Here is a 19908-nt window from a genome sequence, read left to right on the forward strand (position 1 = left end):
TCGAATCCTCTTGCTATGAAGGCCAACATACCATTTGCCTTCTTAACCACATGCTGCACCTGCATGCTTACCTTCAGCGACTGGTGCACAAGGACTCCCAGGTCTCCTTGCACTTCCCCTTTTCCCAATTTATTGCCGTTCAGATAATAATCTGTCTTCTTGCTTTTGCCACCGAAGTGGATAACCTCGCATTTATCCACATTATACTGCATCTGCCATGCATCTGCCCAATCACCCAACCTGTTCAAATCATACTGGAGTTTCTCTGCATCCTCCTCACAGCACACATGCCCACCCAGCTTTGTGTCGTCTGCAAACTTGGAGATATTACATCTAGTTCCCTTGTCTAGATCATCATTAATATATATTGTGAATAGCTGGATCCCTGCAGTACCCCACTAGTCACTGCCTGCCACTCAGAAAAAGACCCGTTTATTCCAACTCTTTGCTTCCTGTCTGCCAACCAGTTCTCTATCCAAGTCAGTACCTTATCCGCAATCCCATGTGCTTTAACTTTGCACGCTAATCTCTTATGCGGGACCTTATCGAAAGCCTTCTGAAAGTCCGAATACACCACATCCACTGGTTCTCCCTTATCTATTCTACCAGTTACATCCTCAAAAATTCCAGTAGATTAGTCAAGCACGATTTACCTTTTGTAAATCCATGTTGACTTTGTCCGATCCTGTCACTGTTTTCCAAGTGCTCTGCTATTACATCTTTTATAATGGACTCTAGCATTTTCCCCACTACCGATGTCAGGCTTACCAGTCTATAATTCCCCGTTTTCTCTCTACCACCTTTTTTAAATAGTGGGGCTACATTAGCTATCCTCCAATCCATGGGAACTGTTCCAGAGTCTATAGAATTTTGGAAGATGACCAGCAATGCATCTACTATTTCTAGGGCCACTTCCTTAAGTATCCTAGGATGTAGATTATCAGGCCCTGGGGATGTATCGGCCTTCAATCCCATCAATTTCCCTAACACCATTTCCCTACAAATACTGATTTCATTCAGTTCCTCCCTCTCATTAGACCCTATGTTCCCCGACATCTCTGGGAGGTTATTTGTGTCCTCCTTTGTGAAGACAGAACCAAAGTATGTATTTAATTGGTCTGCCATTTCTTTGTTCCCCATTATTAATTCCCCTGATTCTGACTGCAAGGGACCTACGCTTAACTTCACCAATCTTTTTCTCTTCACATATCTATAGAAGCTTTTACAGTCAGTTTTTATGTTCCCTGAAATCTTACTCTCATACTATATTTTCCCCCTCTTAATTAATCCCTTTGTCCTCCTTTGCTGAATCCTAAACTGCTCCCAATCCTCAGGTTTGTTGCTTTTTCTGGCCAAGTTATATGTCCTCTCCTTGGATCTTATGCTATTCCTAATTTCCCTTGTTAGCCACGTTTGAGTCACCTTTTTTGTTTTATTTTTATGCCAAACAGGGATGAACAAATTCTGTAGTTCATCCATGCGATCTTTGAATGTTTGCCATTGCCTATCCACCGTCAACTCTTTGAGTGACATTCCCCAATCCATCCTAGCCAACTCCTGCCTAGTTTCCTTTATTTAAATTCAGGACCCTAGTCTGAGTCAATTACTTCACTCTCCATCTTAATGAAGGAATATCTTTTGCCATGTTTTTTTTTTAAAAACACTAACATTTTGATGCCTGAATAATCCTGAGCGGAGCAGGCACGAATCTCAATCCAAGCCTATTTCTGCGAGAAGGCCGAAAACAGGTGTTAGGCTCCATCATTTACATATGTAAGGGGCCTAGGGCCTGTTTTAAGCAGCCACCAGCGACTCGATCGCAGGTCAGATGTATTTTAGGTGTCCTTTGGGCATGGGGGTATTGGACCCAAAATTGGCCTTCGTCACACCCAATATTACACCCGGTGCAACGCGGTCCAATTTCTACCCCAGATTCTGTCAGGACCCAACTTATAGCAGCAGTACTTTTTTTGCAAAAAAAATAGCTGATTATGGTCGGACTGAACTCTGTTCATGTTAAGCCCTAATCCACTCCAGACTGCTCACTGTTCTATATTCCTTTCACTCTCCCTTAATTAACCCTGGAACATCACATTCAACTGGAGTAATTCTTTCTGAACCTACACATCTGCATTGATTTACATAGAATTTTACAGCACGGAAACAGGCCATTCGCCCCAACAGGTCCATGCCGGTGTTTATGCTCCACATGAGCCTCCACCCACCCTACGTCATCTCACCCTATCAGCATATCCTTCTATTCCTTTCTCCCTCATGAGTTTATCTAGCATTCCCTTAAAGTCATTTATGCTAGCCGGAACATGTTCTGGAGTTTCGCTCATCCTTCCTTGGGAGGCCTAGGGCAGTGCGAGGGAGTCTCCCTGAAGAGCGTTTGTTGCTTTAAAGCAGCTGGACAGACACCTGCCTTACTGGATTGCACTTTCTCCAGTAGCTGGAGAAATACTGTGGCAACAAGAGCAGGTCAGAGGCTGGGTATTCTGTGACGAGTATCTCACCTCCTGACTCCCCAAAGCCTTTCCACCATCTACAAGGCACAAGTCAGGAGTGCGATGGAATACTCTCCACTTGCCTGGATGAGTGCAGCTCCAACAACACTCAAGAAGCTCAACACCATCCAGGACAAAGCAGCCCACTTGATTGGCACCCCATCCACCACCTTAAACATTCACTCCTTCCACCACCGGCGTACCGTGGCTGCAGTGTGTACCATCTACAAGATGCACTGCAGCAACTCGCCAAGGCTTCTTCGGCAGCACCTCCCAAACCTGCGACCTCTACCACCTAGAAGGACAAGGGCAGCAGGCGCATGGGAACACCACCACCTCCAAAGTTCCCCTCCAAGTCACACAGCATCCTGACTTGGAAATATATCGCTGTTCCTTCATCATCACTGGGTCAAAAAATCCTGGAAATCCCTCTCTAACAGCACTGTGGGGGTACCTTCACCACTCGGACTGCAGCGGTTCAAGGCGGCGGCTCAGCACCACCTTCTCGAGGGCAACTAGGAATGGGCAATAAATGCTGGCCTTGCTGGCGATGGCCACATCCCGCAATGAATAAAAAAAAGGTGCCACCATGTGAATCGCACCAAGATTTATGGCGTGTACTACACACACAAAGGAACTTATGGGGTCGATTTTCCCGAAGCTGTCGGGAAGAAGGCGGGACTACAACTTTCGGGTTTTAGTCCCGCCTACATCGACGTCCGGCCAATCCGCGCGATTTTCCCTTGATTGGCCTTGTTGAGCCCGCCCAGCGGGCTCAGCAGGCCAATTAAGGGCCACCCAGCAACAGGTGATGTCACAGATTGATATTTTATCTCTCAAGAGTTCTTGACAGATGAAATATCAGTGTTTCACAGCTGTTTGAAGTTGTGAAACACTGACAGTCTGAGTTCTAACATGAGTCCTTCTGCACAGACTCAGTTAGAACTCTCAGCAGCACTCAAAGCTGAAGGCTGTCACTTTTCACAGATCGCAGCCATTCTGCTTTAAGTTCCGGCTGAGTTATGGATTCCCGACACCTGCAGGATGAAAGGCTGTTAAGGTAAGTACAGGTAAGTAAAAGTTCTTTACACACTTTAGACACACCAAACACACTTACCTTTGCACTCATGCACCAATCACTCACCTGAGCGCCGACATCGCGACCCCTCCAACTCCTTCAACCCGACAGCCCACCTGCTCTAACCTGGCGTGGTTTGGAGCCGTCGGGAATCCCACACGAAACCCCTCAAAATAGGGATTAGGCTAAAAACTGCCTGTTAACTAACAGGCAGTTAATTGGCACTAATCCCTTCCCGCCTGGGGTCGGCGGGTCCCATTGCGGGGCGGGTACCCGCCGTCTCTGAAAGTTGCGTGGAGCGGGGTTTTAGGCGGGATGGTGTCGGGACCCCCAAATTCAGAATTTCCCCCCCCCCACACGCCTGAAACCCCGCCTGACGGCTCCACGAAAATCGACCCATGTCTTTCCTTTAACCTCCCCACAAACCCACCCCACCTCCCCCATCTCCCACCATGATTGCCCCACCCGATCTGAAGGCAGTGGGTCTCGCTGGGGTTGCAGTGTGACAATTACCTGAAGCACTTTGGGGACCTTGTCAAAGAGGGCCATTCCCTGTGAGTGTGGACAAGCTGTTCAACCATGGAGGACACCACAGCTGAGCTCCGCCCTCTGCTAGCCCAGTGTGCGTGCTTCCCGGCAGGAGACCTCTGGATAGAAAGCATGACTGGAAATCCTTGGCTGATCTCCTAACCCTCCCTAGCCCAGCAAGCCCTGGCTAAGGTGCGCTAACCCGACAGCTGGAATCTCAGAACACTCAGGTGTGTCGGGCCGGATGAGTTCAAGTTCTATTTAATTCCTATAATTATTAGCAATATTTTGCTTTATTATTAACGACAGTCGATGAATAAAAACCAGGGCAGGCAAACTGTAAAAACCAAAACCGCTTACAGATGAGCAGCGTATTTCAGCTGGACCTACCTCAAGAGTCTCAGAATTGGAGAGTGCAAGGCGAAGCAATGTTAGCCACAGTACAAACATAGGTGGGGGGGGAAATAAAAATATGTGTGAAAGAACCATGAACCACAGGAAAGTCCGACATGTGCAGCACAGATGTTGGTATTTACCTACCTGTGGGCTGGTAAACAAGTTTGTATCCAAGGACTGGCGATGGAGCAGGATCCCAAGTCACGCGGAATCGAGTGTACCACTCGTCAGATACCCGCAGATTGCGGGGTTCCAGCAGACCCACTGAAGGGGATAAACGAAACCCGTTAAAAAGTGAGCAGAAACCCTGTAAATATTCTCCCATTTCACAGCGCAAGAAAGTAAGTGGCTGAGATCCATCTCAACCCCCGCTCTGATGTTTGGTTTTTATTGACTCGTATCCGAGCAGGTCTGTTGGCAAAGATCCAAAATCACAAAACTAAAAGGCAACGCATCGTAAAAAAAAAAATACATAATAAAGTACAAGGCGTGGGTCTCCTACGAATCTTTCAGATGTTAGACACACAACATACAGAATCACACAGTACAGCAGGAGGCCATTCGCCCCATCGTGTCTGTGCCGGCTCTTTGAAAGAGCTCTCCAATTAGTCCCATTTCCCCCTGCCCTTTCCCCATAGCCCTGCAAATTCCTCCCCATCAAGTATTTATCCAATTCCTTTTTTGAAAGTTACTATTGAATCAGCTTCCACCGCCCTTTCAGGCAGCGCATTCCAGATCACAACTCGCTGCGTAAATAAAATTCTCATCATCCGTCTCTGGTACTTTTGCCAATTATCTTAAATCTTTATCCTTTGGTTACAAAGTTACATGGACAGAAAGATACACACATGCCTACACATACAACAGAGGACTATGTAGCAAATTAACCGGTACATAGTCTACTTATTCTCAGTGTGTGGGCATGGCTGAAGAGGCCGGCATTTATTGACCATCCTTAGTTGCCTTGAGCTTGCTAGGTCACTTCAGAGGGCAGTTAAGTGTCAACCACGTTGGTGTGAGACTGGAGTCACATATAGGCCCAGACCGGGTAAGGACAGCGATTTCCCTTCCTAAAGGACATGAGTGAACCAGTTGGGTTTTTACGACAATCCAACAGCTTCACGGTCACTTTTACTGAGACCAGCTTTTCATTTCCAGATAGTTGGATCCAACTGCCATGGTTGGATTTAAACTCTGGATTATTATTCCAGGCCTCTGAAATACTAGTCCAGCAACACAACCACTACATTACCATACCCACATATCCGTAATAAAAGCCCCATCTACGTGGCGGGGTTATGATAGAGTAAATAAGGAGAAACTGTTTCCACTGGCAGGAGTCGGTAACCAGAGGACCCAGATTTAAGAAAATTGGCAAAAGAACCAGAGGGCTTTCCAAATTTTGAGGGGTTTTGATAGAACAAGTAGGGAGAAACTGTTTCCTCTGGCAAGTGGGTCAGTAACCAGAGGTCATAGATTTAAAATAATTGGCAAACAAACTAGAGGGTAATTCAGGAGAAATGTTTTCATACAGAGGGTTGTTAAAAGCTGATGGCCAATACTTTCAAGGGTTCCACCTGAAATTGTGGTGGAATCAGATTCCATAGGAACTTTCAAAAGGCAATTGGACATGTACTTGGAAGAGGACTCTTTTACAGGGTTGTGGGGAGAAAGCTGAGGTGTGCAACTAAATTGGACAGCTCTTTCAAAGAGCCGGCATAGGCACGATGGGCCGAATGGCCTCCTTCTGTGCCGTAAGATTCTATGACCTATGATTCTATAGGGGGAGATGAGGAGACTTTTTTTTTTTACGCAGCGAGTTGTTGTGATCTGGACTGCGCTGCCTGAAAGGGCGGTGGAAGCAGATTCAATAGTAACTTTCCAAAGGGGAATTGGATAAATACTTGAAGGGGAAAAATTTGCAGAGCTATGGGGAAAGCGCGGGGGAGTGGGACCCATTGGATTGCTCTACCAAAGAGCCGGCACAGGCACGGTGGGCCGAATGGCCTCCTTCTATGCCATAAGATTCTATGATTAACTAGATGTGCATCTTGCAGAAGAAGGAATGAACAGTGGAAAGCCAAGGAGCAATGCAAGTGTGGTATCGTATCCCCTAATGATTGAGACATGAAAGCAAAAAAATACTGTGATACACTCTGATTGCTTATTTACTGCACTGGTTTGCAAACTGGGGTTGCAGAGGGTCCCCAATGTTATCAGACTTCCATCTGTTTATCCGAGTTCTGTACTTCTCTTTATTTGAATTATTACTGGCATTTTGTTTCCACTTCTGCATATGAAATATGTAATAAAATGCTTTGTTTTCTCAATGAGTAGCTGACATTGCCTTTCACAAGGTTCCAAGGAGTGTGTCAGTAGTTACAAGGGGTCCATGAGAGCTTGTCAGTGGTTATATGGGACCGCTGGGAGCGAGTCAAAATTTGCAGCAGATGCCTGGTAGTGTGTCAGTATTTGCAGGGGATTCCTGGTAGAGTGCCAGTTCTTTCATGGAACCCCCCCTGGGAGTGAGGCAATACTTGGAGCAGATGTCTGGGAGTGTGTCAGCATTGGCAGGGGGTCCCCGATTGACTTTCAAGAGGTCCACGGGAGTGTGTCAATATTTGCAGGGCTTCTCCACACTGAAACATTTGAAAGTCACTGATTTACCATAAAATAGTTTGAAACGTTTATTCATGTATCGGTCAATTTGACCTTGAGTATCTACCGTGGCTCAGTTGGTAGCACTCTCACCTCTAAGTCAGAAGGTCATGGGTTCAGAGTCCTACTCCAGAGACTCGAGGACATAATCTAGGCTAGATCTCCAATGCAGTACTGAGGGAGTGCTGCACTGACTAAAGTGCCGTCTTTTGGATGAGATGTTAAACCAAGGCCTCCAAAGAAGAGCAGGGGAGTTCTGCCTGGTGTTCTGGATATTATCCCTCAACCAACATCACTAAAAATCAGGTTATCTGGTCATTATCTCTCTGCTGTTTGCGGGAGCTTGCTGTGCACAAATTGGCAGCTGCATTTCCCTGCATTACAACAGTGACTGCACTTCAAAAGTATTTAATTGGCTGTAAAGCACTGTGGTGATTATTCCTTGATTAGTAAAAGTATTGTGATTCGTTGTTTGTTAACTGCCTTGGGATATGTGTTGTAATCTCATTGGTAGTTGATGATCACATGATGTGTTGTGGCTACCTTAAATTCAGTCCTTTTCTAGCTTAGTTGGGACTGGATGTGGAAAGATATGCTGCTGATTTTAAAGTTAATAAAGCCTAGCTTTGGAAGGCAAATCTATTCTTTATTTCAAGCACTTTGGGGCGTCCTGAGGTTGTGAAGGGCGCTATAGAAATGCATTTTTTCTGATTCAGTGAGAAGTCCTTAATTGTGAATCTGGTGCGTTATACTGCAGGTACCTCTTGCAAAGACTGGCCAGTGAGTTGTAGCTCTGTTACACAGCTTGAAAACCAGCACCTGCTTGGAGTGATGGGGAGCCAGCAGCGGCGAGTTATACTATCAGTTCCACACTCCGGGGGCCAGGCAAGCGGGGCACGACCAATGTCCCCGCTAAGCGGTCTGGAGGTCTCACACAGGCCGCGCACCGGCTTTTACATGGAAGAAACTGCACATGCGCGAAAACTTTAACTGGCTGCGCGGCCCATTCAAGGGACCGCGCACGGAAAAAAAATTAAGGGGAAATTGGGCACGACGGCCAACGCTTTCTTTTAATGGCCGACAAAGACAGGTGGCTACTTTCTCTTGACCAGATGGAAAGAAAAAAAAATGCAGCAATGAAGTAAGGATGATCACCTGTCCTGCCATCTCCAGTCAGCTGCCCTCCATCTCCATCCTCGTACATCGCCACCACGCTAATTTTGTAGGGAGTGTCGGTCGTGAGTGGCTGCAGAACTACATTGTTCCTTCTGCCAGGAACAAACGTCTGTATAAAAAAGAGTTTTTTTTTAAGGAAACGAGCGACAAAGCAAGTACAACGAATGGGGAGGGTCTGGAGTGAGGGAGGGAGATCGAGTAGCATCATTTCAAACAACAGAATCTGGAGGCAGGATTTCAGAATGTACTTACAAACTCCTCGATTGGGTCTCCAACGGTTGGAGCGTATATAACCCTGTACTGCTGAACGGGACCCTCGGCATGATCCCAGCTCACACTCAGGCTGTTGGTTGTTGCATCGTACACCCTCATGTTTCTCGGCCCGCTACGAGTTACTACACAGGTAGAGACAAAATTAATCAATAGTGATCATATGGGCAAAAGAAAAAGTGCTTTTGCACAGGGAGAATGACATCGGATGTACAGCATAGCAACAGGGCCATTCGGCCTAACTGGTCCGTGCTGGTGTTTATGCTCCACATGAGCCTCCTCCCACCCTACTTCATCTCACCCTATCAGTATCACCTTCTATTCCCTTCTCCCTCATGTTTTTATCTAGCTTCCCCTTAAATGCATCTATACTATTCGCCTCAACCACTCCCTGTGGTAGTGAGTTCCACATTCTCACCACTCTCTGGGTAAAGAAGTTTCTTCTGAATTCCCGATTGGATTTATTAATGACTGTCTTATATTTATGGTCCCTAGTTCTGGCCTCGCCCCACAAGTGTAAATGTCTTCTCTTATGTCTACCCCATCAAACCCCTTCTTAATTTTAAAGACCTCTATCAGGTCACATCTCAGCCTTCCCGTTAATAGAGAAAAGAGCCCCAGCCTCTTCAGTCTTTCTTGATTGTTGTGTCCAGACGTGCGCGCACACATCCAAACACCCAGGAGCATGCACACCGACGCACACACACACACACACACACACACAAATAGTCCTGTTTTAACAGGTACTTAACCTACATGTCCGGCCCTCGCTGATGAGCTGGCCACCTTCCCCATCTGCGTACAGTGCCACCACGTTGACGGAGTACGGCGTGTCTGGCTGTAGGCGTTCCAGGAGCAAGTTGTTCGAGTTTCCTGGCACCACCGTCTAGGCAACAAAACAACGGTTCCAAATCAGCATATTCGCAACCACGAAAAGGGGCAACGGACATTCTTTATGCAGAGAATTAACAGCCTGAGGCAAGGACGCATCCATCGTATTTACCGGAGCTCGATAATTGAAGAAGATAATGATTACACAATCGCGTATTTTTCTTGTTACATTGTCGCAAATCACGCTTACCCACAGAGTCTCACTCGGAGCTAAAATAATCACTCGCAAATGTTTGTTATTGTACTAGTGCAGTCTGGGGCAAGGCAACTTACATATTGCGAGGGTCGGGTACCAGTCAGAGGTGCGTAAACCACCCTGTACTGCTGCACAGGGCCCGGCGCACTAGTCCAGCGGACATTCAGGCTGTTTGGCGTTGGGTTGAAGACTTGAACATTTCCAGGTGCCCCACGGATTACTGAGCAGAGATACACAAAAAAAATTGCATTACATTCTCGACGTATTCAGGCATGGCATGTACAGAGCATCAGATGTAAGGATTAGACCACCCCCCACCCCCAGCAGCCTCCTAATGTTGCACTTCATACTGAGTTGATTAATGCTTTGGGTAGGACAAGGCACAGGGAGGGGACAAACCAGCTCCATGTTATCTCTGTCCTTCCAACCACCAATATTGTGCCATCACAGGTCCATGAGGTCACAGAGTGGGGCATGGAGGGACAGACTATGCAAAGCTTCAGGTGCCTTTTCCCATCGGGAGATAAAGCGATGTTAGATACAGGGAATCAATGCTCCCTGGGGCGAGAGAGGGGGCAAAAGATCAGCGTGAATCTTTGTCCTGGTTGATATTCGTTTAGTCTGCTGGAACATTGTGCAAATGTAGTTTGAAGACAGGATTGGACTTGGTTGCAATGATGGTCAAGTATCCTGTCCTGAACTATCTAGAACAATACATGGTGAATGCCCACTAGAGCAAGGCACTGATGGACTGCCAGTGCCCATGGGACTTTATCCCAGAACATGGCGCTGTCTTCAGAGAGCAAGGGTGGACCTCCCGACCTAACAGCACTGTGGGAGTCCCTTCACCACATGGACTGCAGCGGTAGAAAGCCCACCACCACCTTCTCAAGGGCAATTAGGTGATGGGTGTTAAATCACGGCCTTGCCAGCGATGCGCACATCCCAAGAGTGAATCATTTAAAAACAATTGGTAATTGGGAGGTTTAGATCTGATGGCGGGTTTTTTTTAGGCAGTCATCTTACTGAGCACTTACGTGTTCTCCCAGTGCTGGACCTACGAGCACCTTCGCCTTCCCTAAAGACAGGAACCACTGTAACGTCGTAAGCTGTATCGGGATTCAAGCTCTTGAGGACCGTGTTGTGTGTATTTCCTGGTACTGTGACCTGTCAATATAGAAGCCAACACAACTCATCATCATCTGTAAAATATATTAGATGGGTTAGGGTTTTGGTAGTGTAGTGGTTATGTTACTGGACTAATGATCCGGTGGAACGCGAGTTCAAATCCCACCATGGGCGATTTGAGCTCGGCTTAAAAAAAATAATGGAAATAAAAGTGACCAGGAAACTAATGGATTGTCGCTAAAAACCCAACTGGTCCACTTTCCTTTCGGAAAGGAAACCTGCCGTCCTAACCCAGTCTGGGCCTATATGTGACTTCAGTCCGGCACCAACCGGTTTGAGTCTTAACTGCCCCTCTGAAGTGGCCTCACAAGCCACTCAGTTGTTAGGGCTGGGCAATAAATGCCGGCCTTGCCAGTGACGCTCACATCCCATGAAAGAGTAAGAAAAATTAATAGCTCATTATCACATTGCAGTTTGTGGGATCTTGCTGTGCACAAATTGGCTGCCGCGTTTTCTACATTACAACAGTGACTACACTTGTAAAGTACTTCAATGGCTGTAAAGTGCGCTATATAAATGCAAGTTCCTTCTATCTATCTATCTATGTAAAGTCCAGCATACAATGTAATGTATCTTTGCTAACTATTGGAGCAAAGTCTAAAGAGCTGCACTTCTTCACCTCTGGTCATAAGCCCGGTTCACAGGAAACTCAGTCCAGCCGTTCAAAGGGAAGTCGATATTTTAAAAGTGTGGACTGGAAACACGAATGCTCTTCCTGCAAATACCCACGAACAGACACGGCTCTACCGGGAGACACTGCGGATGATCTTCCTGGGGAATCTCCCGCTACGCCACCGGGAGTTTGGCGGAGATTCCGTTTACCCGCGTAAACAAGGGCGGGGTTTTGCCGAACTTCCTCCTGCAAGGCAGGAAAATCACCGAAGAAATTTATCCCTTCATGTCCATCAGACTCAATCAAGAGACGAACTGGTGCCATAAACAGCGCGAAACTTGAGCAGCATTTTCTATTCAACCGCTATCAGATTTCCCTTGCGCATCTGAATTTCCTTCGCCCCACCACTGGCGGCCGTGCTTTCAGCTGCCAAGGCCCTAAGCTCTGGAATTCCCTGTCTAAACCTCTCCACCTCTCTCTCCTCCTTTAAGATGCTCCTTAAAACCTACCTCTTTGACCAAGCTGTTGGTCACCTGTCTCCTTAAGCGGCTCAGTGTCAAATTTTGTTTGATAATCACTCCTGTGAATCGCCTCGGGACGTTTTACTACGTTAAGGCGTTATGAAAATGCAAGTGGTTGTTGACTACATTTCAGCTAACACTGGGCTACATTCGGCAATGAGCTGCAGTAAAAACAAAGTTGTGAAGCTCACCACTTCTTCATTTCCGGGTCCAGAAGTCGGAGTGTAATGAATCTTATAGCGTCGTACGACACCTTCTGCGGGATCCCAGCTCACACTCAGCGCGCTCGTCGTCGGGTTGTAGACTCTGAGATTTCGAACTGAAGCGAGCGGCTCTGGAAGAAAATGTGTCGGATGGTGTCAAATCATAGAATCATAGAAATTTACGGCACAGAAGGAGGCCATTCGACCCATCGTGTCTGCGCCGGCCGAAAAAGATCCAGCCTAATCCCGCTTTCCAGTTCTTGGTCCGTAGCCCTGTAGGTTACAACACTTCAAGTGCACATCCAAGTACTTTTTAAATGTGGTGAGGGTTTCTGCCTCGACCGCCCTTTCAGGCAGTGAGTTCCAGACCTCCACCACCCTCTGGGTGAAAAGATTTCTCCTCAACTCCCCTCTAATCCTTCTACCAATTACTTTAAATCTATGCCCCCTGGTTATTGACCTCTCTGTTAAGGGAAATAGGTCCTTCCTATCCACTCTATCTAGGCCCCTCATAATTTTATACACCTCAATTAAATCTCCCCTCAGCCTCCTCTGTTCCAAAGAAAACAACCCCAGCCTATCCAATCTTTCCTCATAGCTAAAATTCTCCAGTCCTGGCAACATCCCCGTAAATCTCCTCTGTAGCCTCTCTAGTGCAACCACATCTTTCCCATAATGTGGTGACCAGAACTGCACGCAGTGCTCTAGCTGCAGCCTAACTAGTGTTTTATACAGTTCAAGCATAACCTCCCCGCTCTTAAATTCTATGCCTCGGCGAATAATGGAAAGTAGCCCGTATCCCTTCTTCAGTGCCATGGTGACTTCGAATGCGCCCCTGTTGGTCACAGCTAGCCCCCTCTGTGCACTGTTTCATAACTCTACCTACTTTCATTTCTCAACATAAAATAGAGTCCAGTGTGCTGAGGCAGAGGGGTTGATCCTCAGTCTGTGCTGAATGAGTTGCTCCTGAAGGGAGGTGCGTTCGGGGAGCTACACATGGTCTTGGTGTCCCCAGAGGAATGGAGTCCTTCACTCAAAGAATCAGAGAATCGTACAGCACAGAAGGAGGCCATTCGGCCCATTGTGCCTGTGCTGGCTCTTTGAAAGAGCTCTCCAATTAATCCCGCTCCCCTGCTCTTTCCCCATAAACCTACATATTTTTCCTTTTCAAGTATTTATCCAATTCCATTTTGAAAGTTACTATTGAATCTGTTTCCACCGCCCTTTCAGGCAGCGCATTCCAGATCACAACAACTCGCTGGGTAAGATAAATTCTCATCTCACCTCTGCTTCTTCTGCCAATTATCTTAAATCTGTGTCCTCTGGTTACCGACCCTCCTGCCATTGGAAACTGTTTCTTCCTACCTATTCTATCAAAACCCTTCATCATTTATAACATCTCTATTAAATCTCCTATTAAACTTCTCTGCTCTAAGGAGAACAACCCCAGCTTCTCCAGTCTCTCCACGTAACTGAAGTCCCTCATCCCTGGTACCATTCTAGTAAATTGGTACCCAGGATTGCTGTGACTGCCATCCAGTACACTATTTCTTCCATTTGCTCATTTTAGTGACAAACTGTTCCTGAGAACCATGTGGGGAAGAATGTGGAGAACAGTGGACCTGCGGAACAGGCTGGCGGCTTGTGCAGTGAATTCCTTCAAGCGAGAGCTGGAGCGGTTTCTGGCTGGGGTAAGAGATCAGCTCATACAAGGGGTAGGTAACGTTATTCAGGGACAGAATGGTCTCCCAAACTAGGTTTGATCGCCTAATGAAAGGAATTTTCCAGATTGGTTTTCCCTAATTATCCTGGGTTTTTTAAATCTGTTTTTGTCACCTCTCTTAAGAGATCACATAGTTTAGGGTGGGTTGGAGGAGTCTATATTGGGATGCACAAGACAGGCTGGATGGGCCGGTGGGTCCGTCATTGTCCGTATGTCTTAAACCCGTGCCAAAAACTGTTGTTAAAGTTGGCGAGCAGAGGGAAATGTAGCCCATCTTCCTTAACATTTCCTCATCGCATGGCTTCCGACCGGGTGTTAACGTGTGCTGCTGTTCGAGTGCACGGCTGATCTGAGACCAGTAGCTGTACAGTGTCAGTCACACCAGCAGCACCCGACTTATGCAGCACACTTATAGGAACATAAGGAGGCCATTCAGCCCCTCGAGCCTGTTCCGCCAATCAATTACATCATACAAAGAGACACAAAGAGCCTGCAAAGAGATATAGACAGGTTAAGTGAGTGGGCAATAAGGTGGCAGGTGGAGTATAATGTGGGGAAATGTGGGGTTATTCACTTTGGGAGGAAGAATAGAACAACAGAATATTTTTTAAATGGTGAAAAACTATTAAATGTTTGTGTTCAGAGAGATTTAGGTGTCCTCATACAGGAAACACAAAGTTAACATGCAGGTACAGCAAGCAATTAGGAAGACAAATGGCATGTTGGCTTTTTTTGCGAGGGGGTTGGAGTATAAGAGTAAGGAAGTCTTGCTACAATTGTACAGGGCCTTGGTGAGACCACACCTGGAGTACTGTGCACAGTTTTGGTCTCCTTATCTGAGGAAGGATATACTTGCCTTGGAGGCGGTGCAACGAAGGTTCACTAGATTGATTCCTGGGATGAGAGGGTTGTCCTATGAGAAGAGATTGAGCAGATTGGGCCGATACTCTCTGGAGTTTAGAAGAATGAGAGATGATTTCGTTGAAACATATAAGATTCTGAGGGGGATTGACAGGGTAGATGCTGAGAGGCTGTTTCCCCTGGCTGGAGAGTCTAGAACTAGGGGGCATAAGGGGTAATCCATTTAATACTGAGATGATGGAGAATTTCCTCACTCAGAGGGTTGTGAATCTTTGGAATTCTCTACCCCAGAGGGCTGTGGATGCTGAGTCGTTGAGTATATTCAAGGCTGAGATCGATAGATTTTTGGACTCTATGGGAATCAAGGGATATGGGGATCAGGTGGGAAAGTGATGTAGAAGATCAGCCATGATCTTATTGAATGGTGGAGCAGGCTCGAGAGGCCGTATGGCCGACTCCTGCTCCTAATTCTTATGATCTTATTGAATGGCGGAGCAGGCTCGAGGGGCCGTCTGGCCGACTCCTGCTCCTAATTCTTATGATCTTATTGAATGGCGGAGCAGGCTCGAGGGGCCGTCTGGCCGACTCCTGCTCCTAATTCTTATGATCTCATTGAATGGCGGGGCAGGCTCGAGGGGCCGTCTGGCCGACTCCTGCTCCTAATTCCTATGATCTTATTGAATGGCGGAGCAGGCTCGAGGGGCCGTCTGGCCGACTCCTGCTCCTAATTCTTATGATCTCATTGAATGGCGGGGCAGGCTCGAGGGGCCGTCTGGCCGACTCCTGCTCCTAATTCCTATGATCTTATTGAATGGCGGGGCAGGCTCGAGGGGCCGTCTGGCCGACTCCTGCTCCTAATTCCTATGATCTTATTGAATGGCGGAGCAGGCTCGAGGGGCCGTCTGGCCGACTCCTGCTCCTAATTCTTATGATCTCATTGAATGGCGGGGCAGGCTCGAGGGGCTGTCTGGCCGACTCCTGCTCCTAATTCCTATGATCTTATTGAATGGCGGGGCAGGCTCGAGGGGCCGTCTGGCCGACTCCTGCTCCTAATTCTTATGATCTCATTGAATGGCGGAGCAGGCTCGAGGGGCCGTCTGGCCGACTCCTGCTCCTAATTCTTATGATCTTATTGAATGGCGGAGCAGGCTCGAGGGGCTGTCTGGCCGACTCCTGCTCCTAATTCCTATGATCTTATTGAATGGCGGAGCAGGCTCGAGGGGCCGTATGGCCGACTCCTGCTCCTAATTCCTATGATCTTATTGAATGGCGGAGCAGGCTCGAGGGGCTGTCTGGCCGACTCCTGCTCCTAATTCCTATGATCTTATTGAATGGCGGAGCAGGCTCGAGGGGCTGTCTGGCCGACTCCTGCTCCTAATTCCTATGATCTTATTGAATGGCGGAGCAGGCTCGAGGGGCTGTCTGGCCGACTCCTGCTCCTAATTCCTATGATCTTATTGAATGGCGGGGCAGGCTCGAGGGGCCGCCTGGCCGACTCCTGCTCCTAATTCCTATGATCTTATTGAATGGCGGGGCAGGCTCGAGGGGCCGTCTGGCCGACTCCTGCTCCTAATTCTTATGATCTTATTGAATGGCGGGGCAGGCTCGAGGGGCTGTCTGGCCGACTCCTGCTCCTAATTCTTATGATCTTATTGAATGGCGGGGCAGGCTCGAGGGGCTGTCTGGCCGACTCCTGCTCCTAATTCCTATGATCTTATTGAATGGCGGGGCAGGCTCGAGGGGCTGTCTGGCCGACTCCTGCTCCTAATTCTTATGATCTTATTGAATGGCGGGGCAGGCTCGAGGGGCCGTCTGGCCGACTCCTGCTCCTAATTCTTATGATCTTATTGAATGGCGGGGCAGGCTCGAGGGGCCGTCTGGCCGACTCCTGCTCCTAATTCTTATGATCTTATTGAATGGCGGGGCAGGCTCGAGGGGCCGTCTGGCCGACTCCTGCTCCTAATTCTTATGATCTTATTGAATGGCGGGGCAGGCTCGAGGGGCCGTCTGGCCGACTCCTGCTCCTAATTCTTATGATCTTATTGAATGGCGGGGCAGGCTCGAGGGGCCGTCTGGCCGACTCCTGCTCCTAATTCCTATGATCTTATTGAATGGCGGGGCAGGCTCGAGGGGCCGTCTGGCCGACTCCTGCTCCTAATTCCTATGATCTTATTGAATGGCGGAGCAGGCTCGAGGGTCCGTATGGCCGACTCCTGCTCCTAATTCTTATGATCTTATTGAATGGCGGAGCAGGCTCGAGGGGCCGTATGGCCGACTCCTGCTCCTAATTGCTATGTTCTATGTTCTTAAATCGGCTGCCGAGTTTCCTACTTTACAACAGTGACTACAGTTCAAAAGTATTTAATTGGCTCTAAAGTGCTTTGGGACGTCCTGATGTTGTGAAAGGCACTAAATAACAATATCACCTGTTTTGATTTACCCTCCAATCTACTGCTGAGGAAGCCAGGAATTTTTCTTGTCTTTCCAAATGCAACTATATACTGAGCGGGTGGTTTCAATAACTTTTCCATAATAATCCCTAAATCCCTTTCCCAATCAGCGCGCTCTACCACTGATTTATTCCAAACACACTCCGCTGTTTTGTTTCGTTGCTCCAGAACTAATTATTTTTACATTTACCAAACCAATTATTTTCTCGTGGCCTCTTTGAAGTAGATCATGAAGTTTGCTCCAAATTGTAAGTAGTTTGTGTTGTGGATTTGCACCCTTTTGGAATCGTGTTTAGGCAATTCCAAAACTCATTTCACTTGAGGACACTTGCGGAGAGAGAGAGAGGAGAATTCCATTCCGTCAGCCCAGACTGAATTTAAACCAAAGTCAAAAGGGGTGAAAGGACAATCTTCCGATCCATTGTGCCAGCCATAGATTCAGAAGCAATTGAAGCGACACAGATTAAAAGGCCATAAAAAAGCAAACCAAGCACTAGGGTTTATTTCTGAAGGGATAGAATTGAAAAGTAGGGAAGTTATGCTAAACCTGTATCGAACCTTGGTTAGACCACACTTGGAGTACTGTGTACAGTTCTGGCCACCATATTATAAAAAGGATATAGAGGCACTGGAGAGGGTGCAGAGAAGATTTACAACGATGATACCAGAAATGCATGGGTATACATATCAGGAAAGGATGATCAGGCTGGGTCTCTTTACTCTTGAAAAGAGAAGGCTGAGGGGTGACCTAATTGAGGTCTTTAAAATTATGAAAGGTTTTGGTAGAATAGATACAGAGTGCTTCCACTCGTGAAGAAGAACAAAACTAGAGGCCATCAATATAAGATAGTCACCAAGACATCAAATAGGGAATTCAGAAGAAACTTCTTACCCAAAGAGTGGTGAGAATATGGAACTCGCTACCACGGGGAGTGGTTGAGGCAGATAGTATAGATGCATTTAAGGGGAGGCTAAATAAGCATATGAGGGAGAAGAGAATAGAGGGTTATGCTGATGAGTTAGATGAGGAAAGACGGGACGAGGCTCGAGTGGAGCATAAACGCCGGCATGGACTGGTTGGGCCGAATGGCCTGTTTCTGTGCTGTATATCCTATGTCCTTGAAGCGTTTCCTCTGCCCACCTGGGGCTCTCTTGCCGTGCTGGAGCTCCGGGTAGAGTGCTTGTTTTGGGAGTCTCGTATCGGGCATGCAGACAATGTGACCCGTCCATCGGAGCTGATTGAGCGTGGTCAAAGCTTCGATGCTGGGGATGTTGGCCTGAGCAAGAACACTGACGTTGGTGCAATGGATTTGCAGGATCTTGCGGAGGCAGTGGCCTTGAAAAAGTGTAACATCCCCACCGACACCTGGGAATCACTTGCCCAAGACCACACAAAGTGGAGGAGAAGCATCCGGAAAGGCGCCGAACACCTCGAGTCTCTTCGCCGGGAGCAAGCGGAAGCCAAGCACAGGCAGCGCCAGGAGCGCACATCAACCCAAGCACCCCACCCACCCGCCCCTTCAACCACCGTCTGCCCTACCTGTGACAGAGACTGTACGTCCTGCATTGGACTCATCAGTCACCTGCAAACTCATTTTTAATGTGGAAGCAAGTCATCCTCTCTTCCGAGGGACTGCCTAAAAGAAGATATCCTATGTAAAATGTGTTTGAAATGGAGACTATTATTTGGGAGGTAAGGGTATCAAGCAATATATAAAGGGCAGGGAATTTGGATTACGAAGCTAAAAGCTCTGATTTTAACCTCACTCGCCCAGCGGGAACTGGGCAGGTTCAGTTTGGACGCCCGGTTTAACACTCCATTGAACCCTGACCCGAACCTGCCCCTTTCTCGCGAGGCGGGTTCGGGTAATATCGGGTGTAAAGAGCTGCCAAGGTTAATAAAATGGTGGCGCAGGACCGATGGGTCGAATGGTCTCCTTGTGTTCCTACAGCCCCCTACCAAAGGCCACAGAGAACGCAGTAATGCCTTGTGTGATATAATGTTCCCCCCACCCGCCTCACCCTTGCACATTTAGCACACAACGCAGGGATATCAAACGTACTTGTTCTGCCATTGCCGGTTATCTGTCCCCCGTCTCCGGTTCTGGAGACAGATACGACTCTGATTGAGTACGGGGTATCTGGATCCAGCTTCTGTAACACCACACTGTTCTGTCTTGCACCCACGGTGACCTTGAAGAGAAACAAATGATTTAAGTTAAATATTCAATGGATAAAACCAAAGAGTGCAGTGAGCAAAAGAGACTGACCGGTGCTGCCCCAGGAACTAGTACAGCCTCCCACCATCTCCACCAGTAGAGATCAGACTCCAGGTGTAGGCTGTAGCTCAGTGCTCTCACTCTCACTCCGAGTCAGAAGGTTGCGGTTCAAGTCTCACTCCAGAGAGTTCAGCACACAACCTAGACTGACACTCCCAGTGCCCACTGTACTGTCGGAGGTGTCATTTTTCAGATGAATGTTAAACTGAGGCCCCATCTGCCCTCTGAGGTGGACGTTAAAGATTTCATGGCACAATTTCGAAGAAGGTCAACCTGGTATCCTGGCCAATATTTATCCCTCAACCAACATCACTAAAACAGATTAACTGGTTATTTATCTCTTGGCTGTTTGTGGGAGCTTGCTGTGTGC

At 47.6% G+C, this 19908-nt stretch overlaps 1 protein-coding gene across 4 annotated transcripts in view; it reads right to left on the minus strand.

The window, feature by feature from the left end:
- Positions 1-19908, minus strand: part of LOC147120871 (collagen alpha-1(XII) chain-like) — a 377794-nt gene that overhangs the window by 176875 nt on the left and 181011 nt on the right. For all 4 annotated transcript variants that reach the window (XM_085979224.1, XM_085979223.1, XM_085979225.1 and 1 more), the window contains exons 31-38: positions 19323-19452; positions 12214-12356; positions 10738-10867; positions 9778-9920; positions 9370-9499; positions 8596-8738; positions 8323-8452; positions 4654-4773 (exon numbers count right to left, since the gene is read on the minus strand). In XM_085979224.1, coding sequence (XP_085835350.1) covers positions 4654-4773; positions 8323-8452; positions 8596-8738; positions 9370-9499; positions 9778-9920; positions 10738-10867; positions 12214-12356; positions 19323-19452 — 1069 coding nt within the window. The remainder of the gene's footprint in view (positions 1-4653; positions 4774-8322; positions 8453-8595; positions 8739-9369; positions 9500-9777; positions 9921-10737; positions 10868-12213; positions 12357-19322; positions 19453-19908) is intronic.

This window comes from Somniosus microcephalus, chromosome 3, assembly GCF_052327205.1.
Source record: "Somniosus microcephalus isolate GS21.2 chromosome 3, FLI_Smic_1.0, whole genome shotgun sequence".
Taxonomy (NCBI): domain Eukaryota; kingdom Metazoa; phylum Chordata; class Chondrichthyes; order Squaliformes; family Somniosidae; genus Somniosus; species Somniosus microcephalus.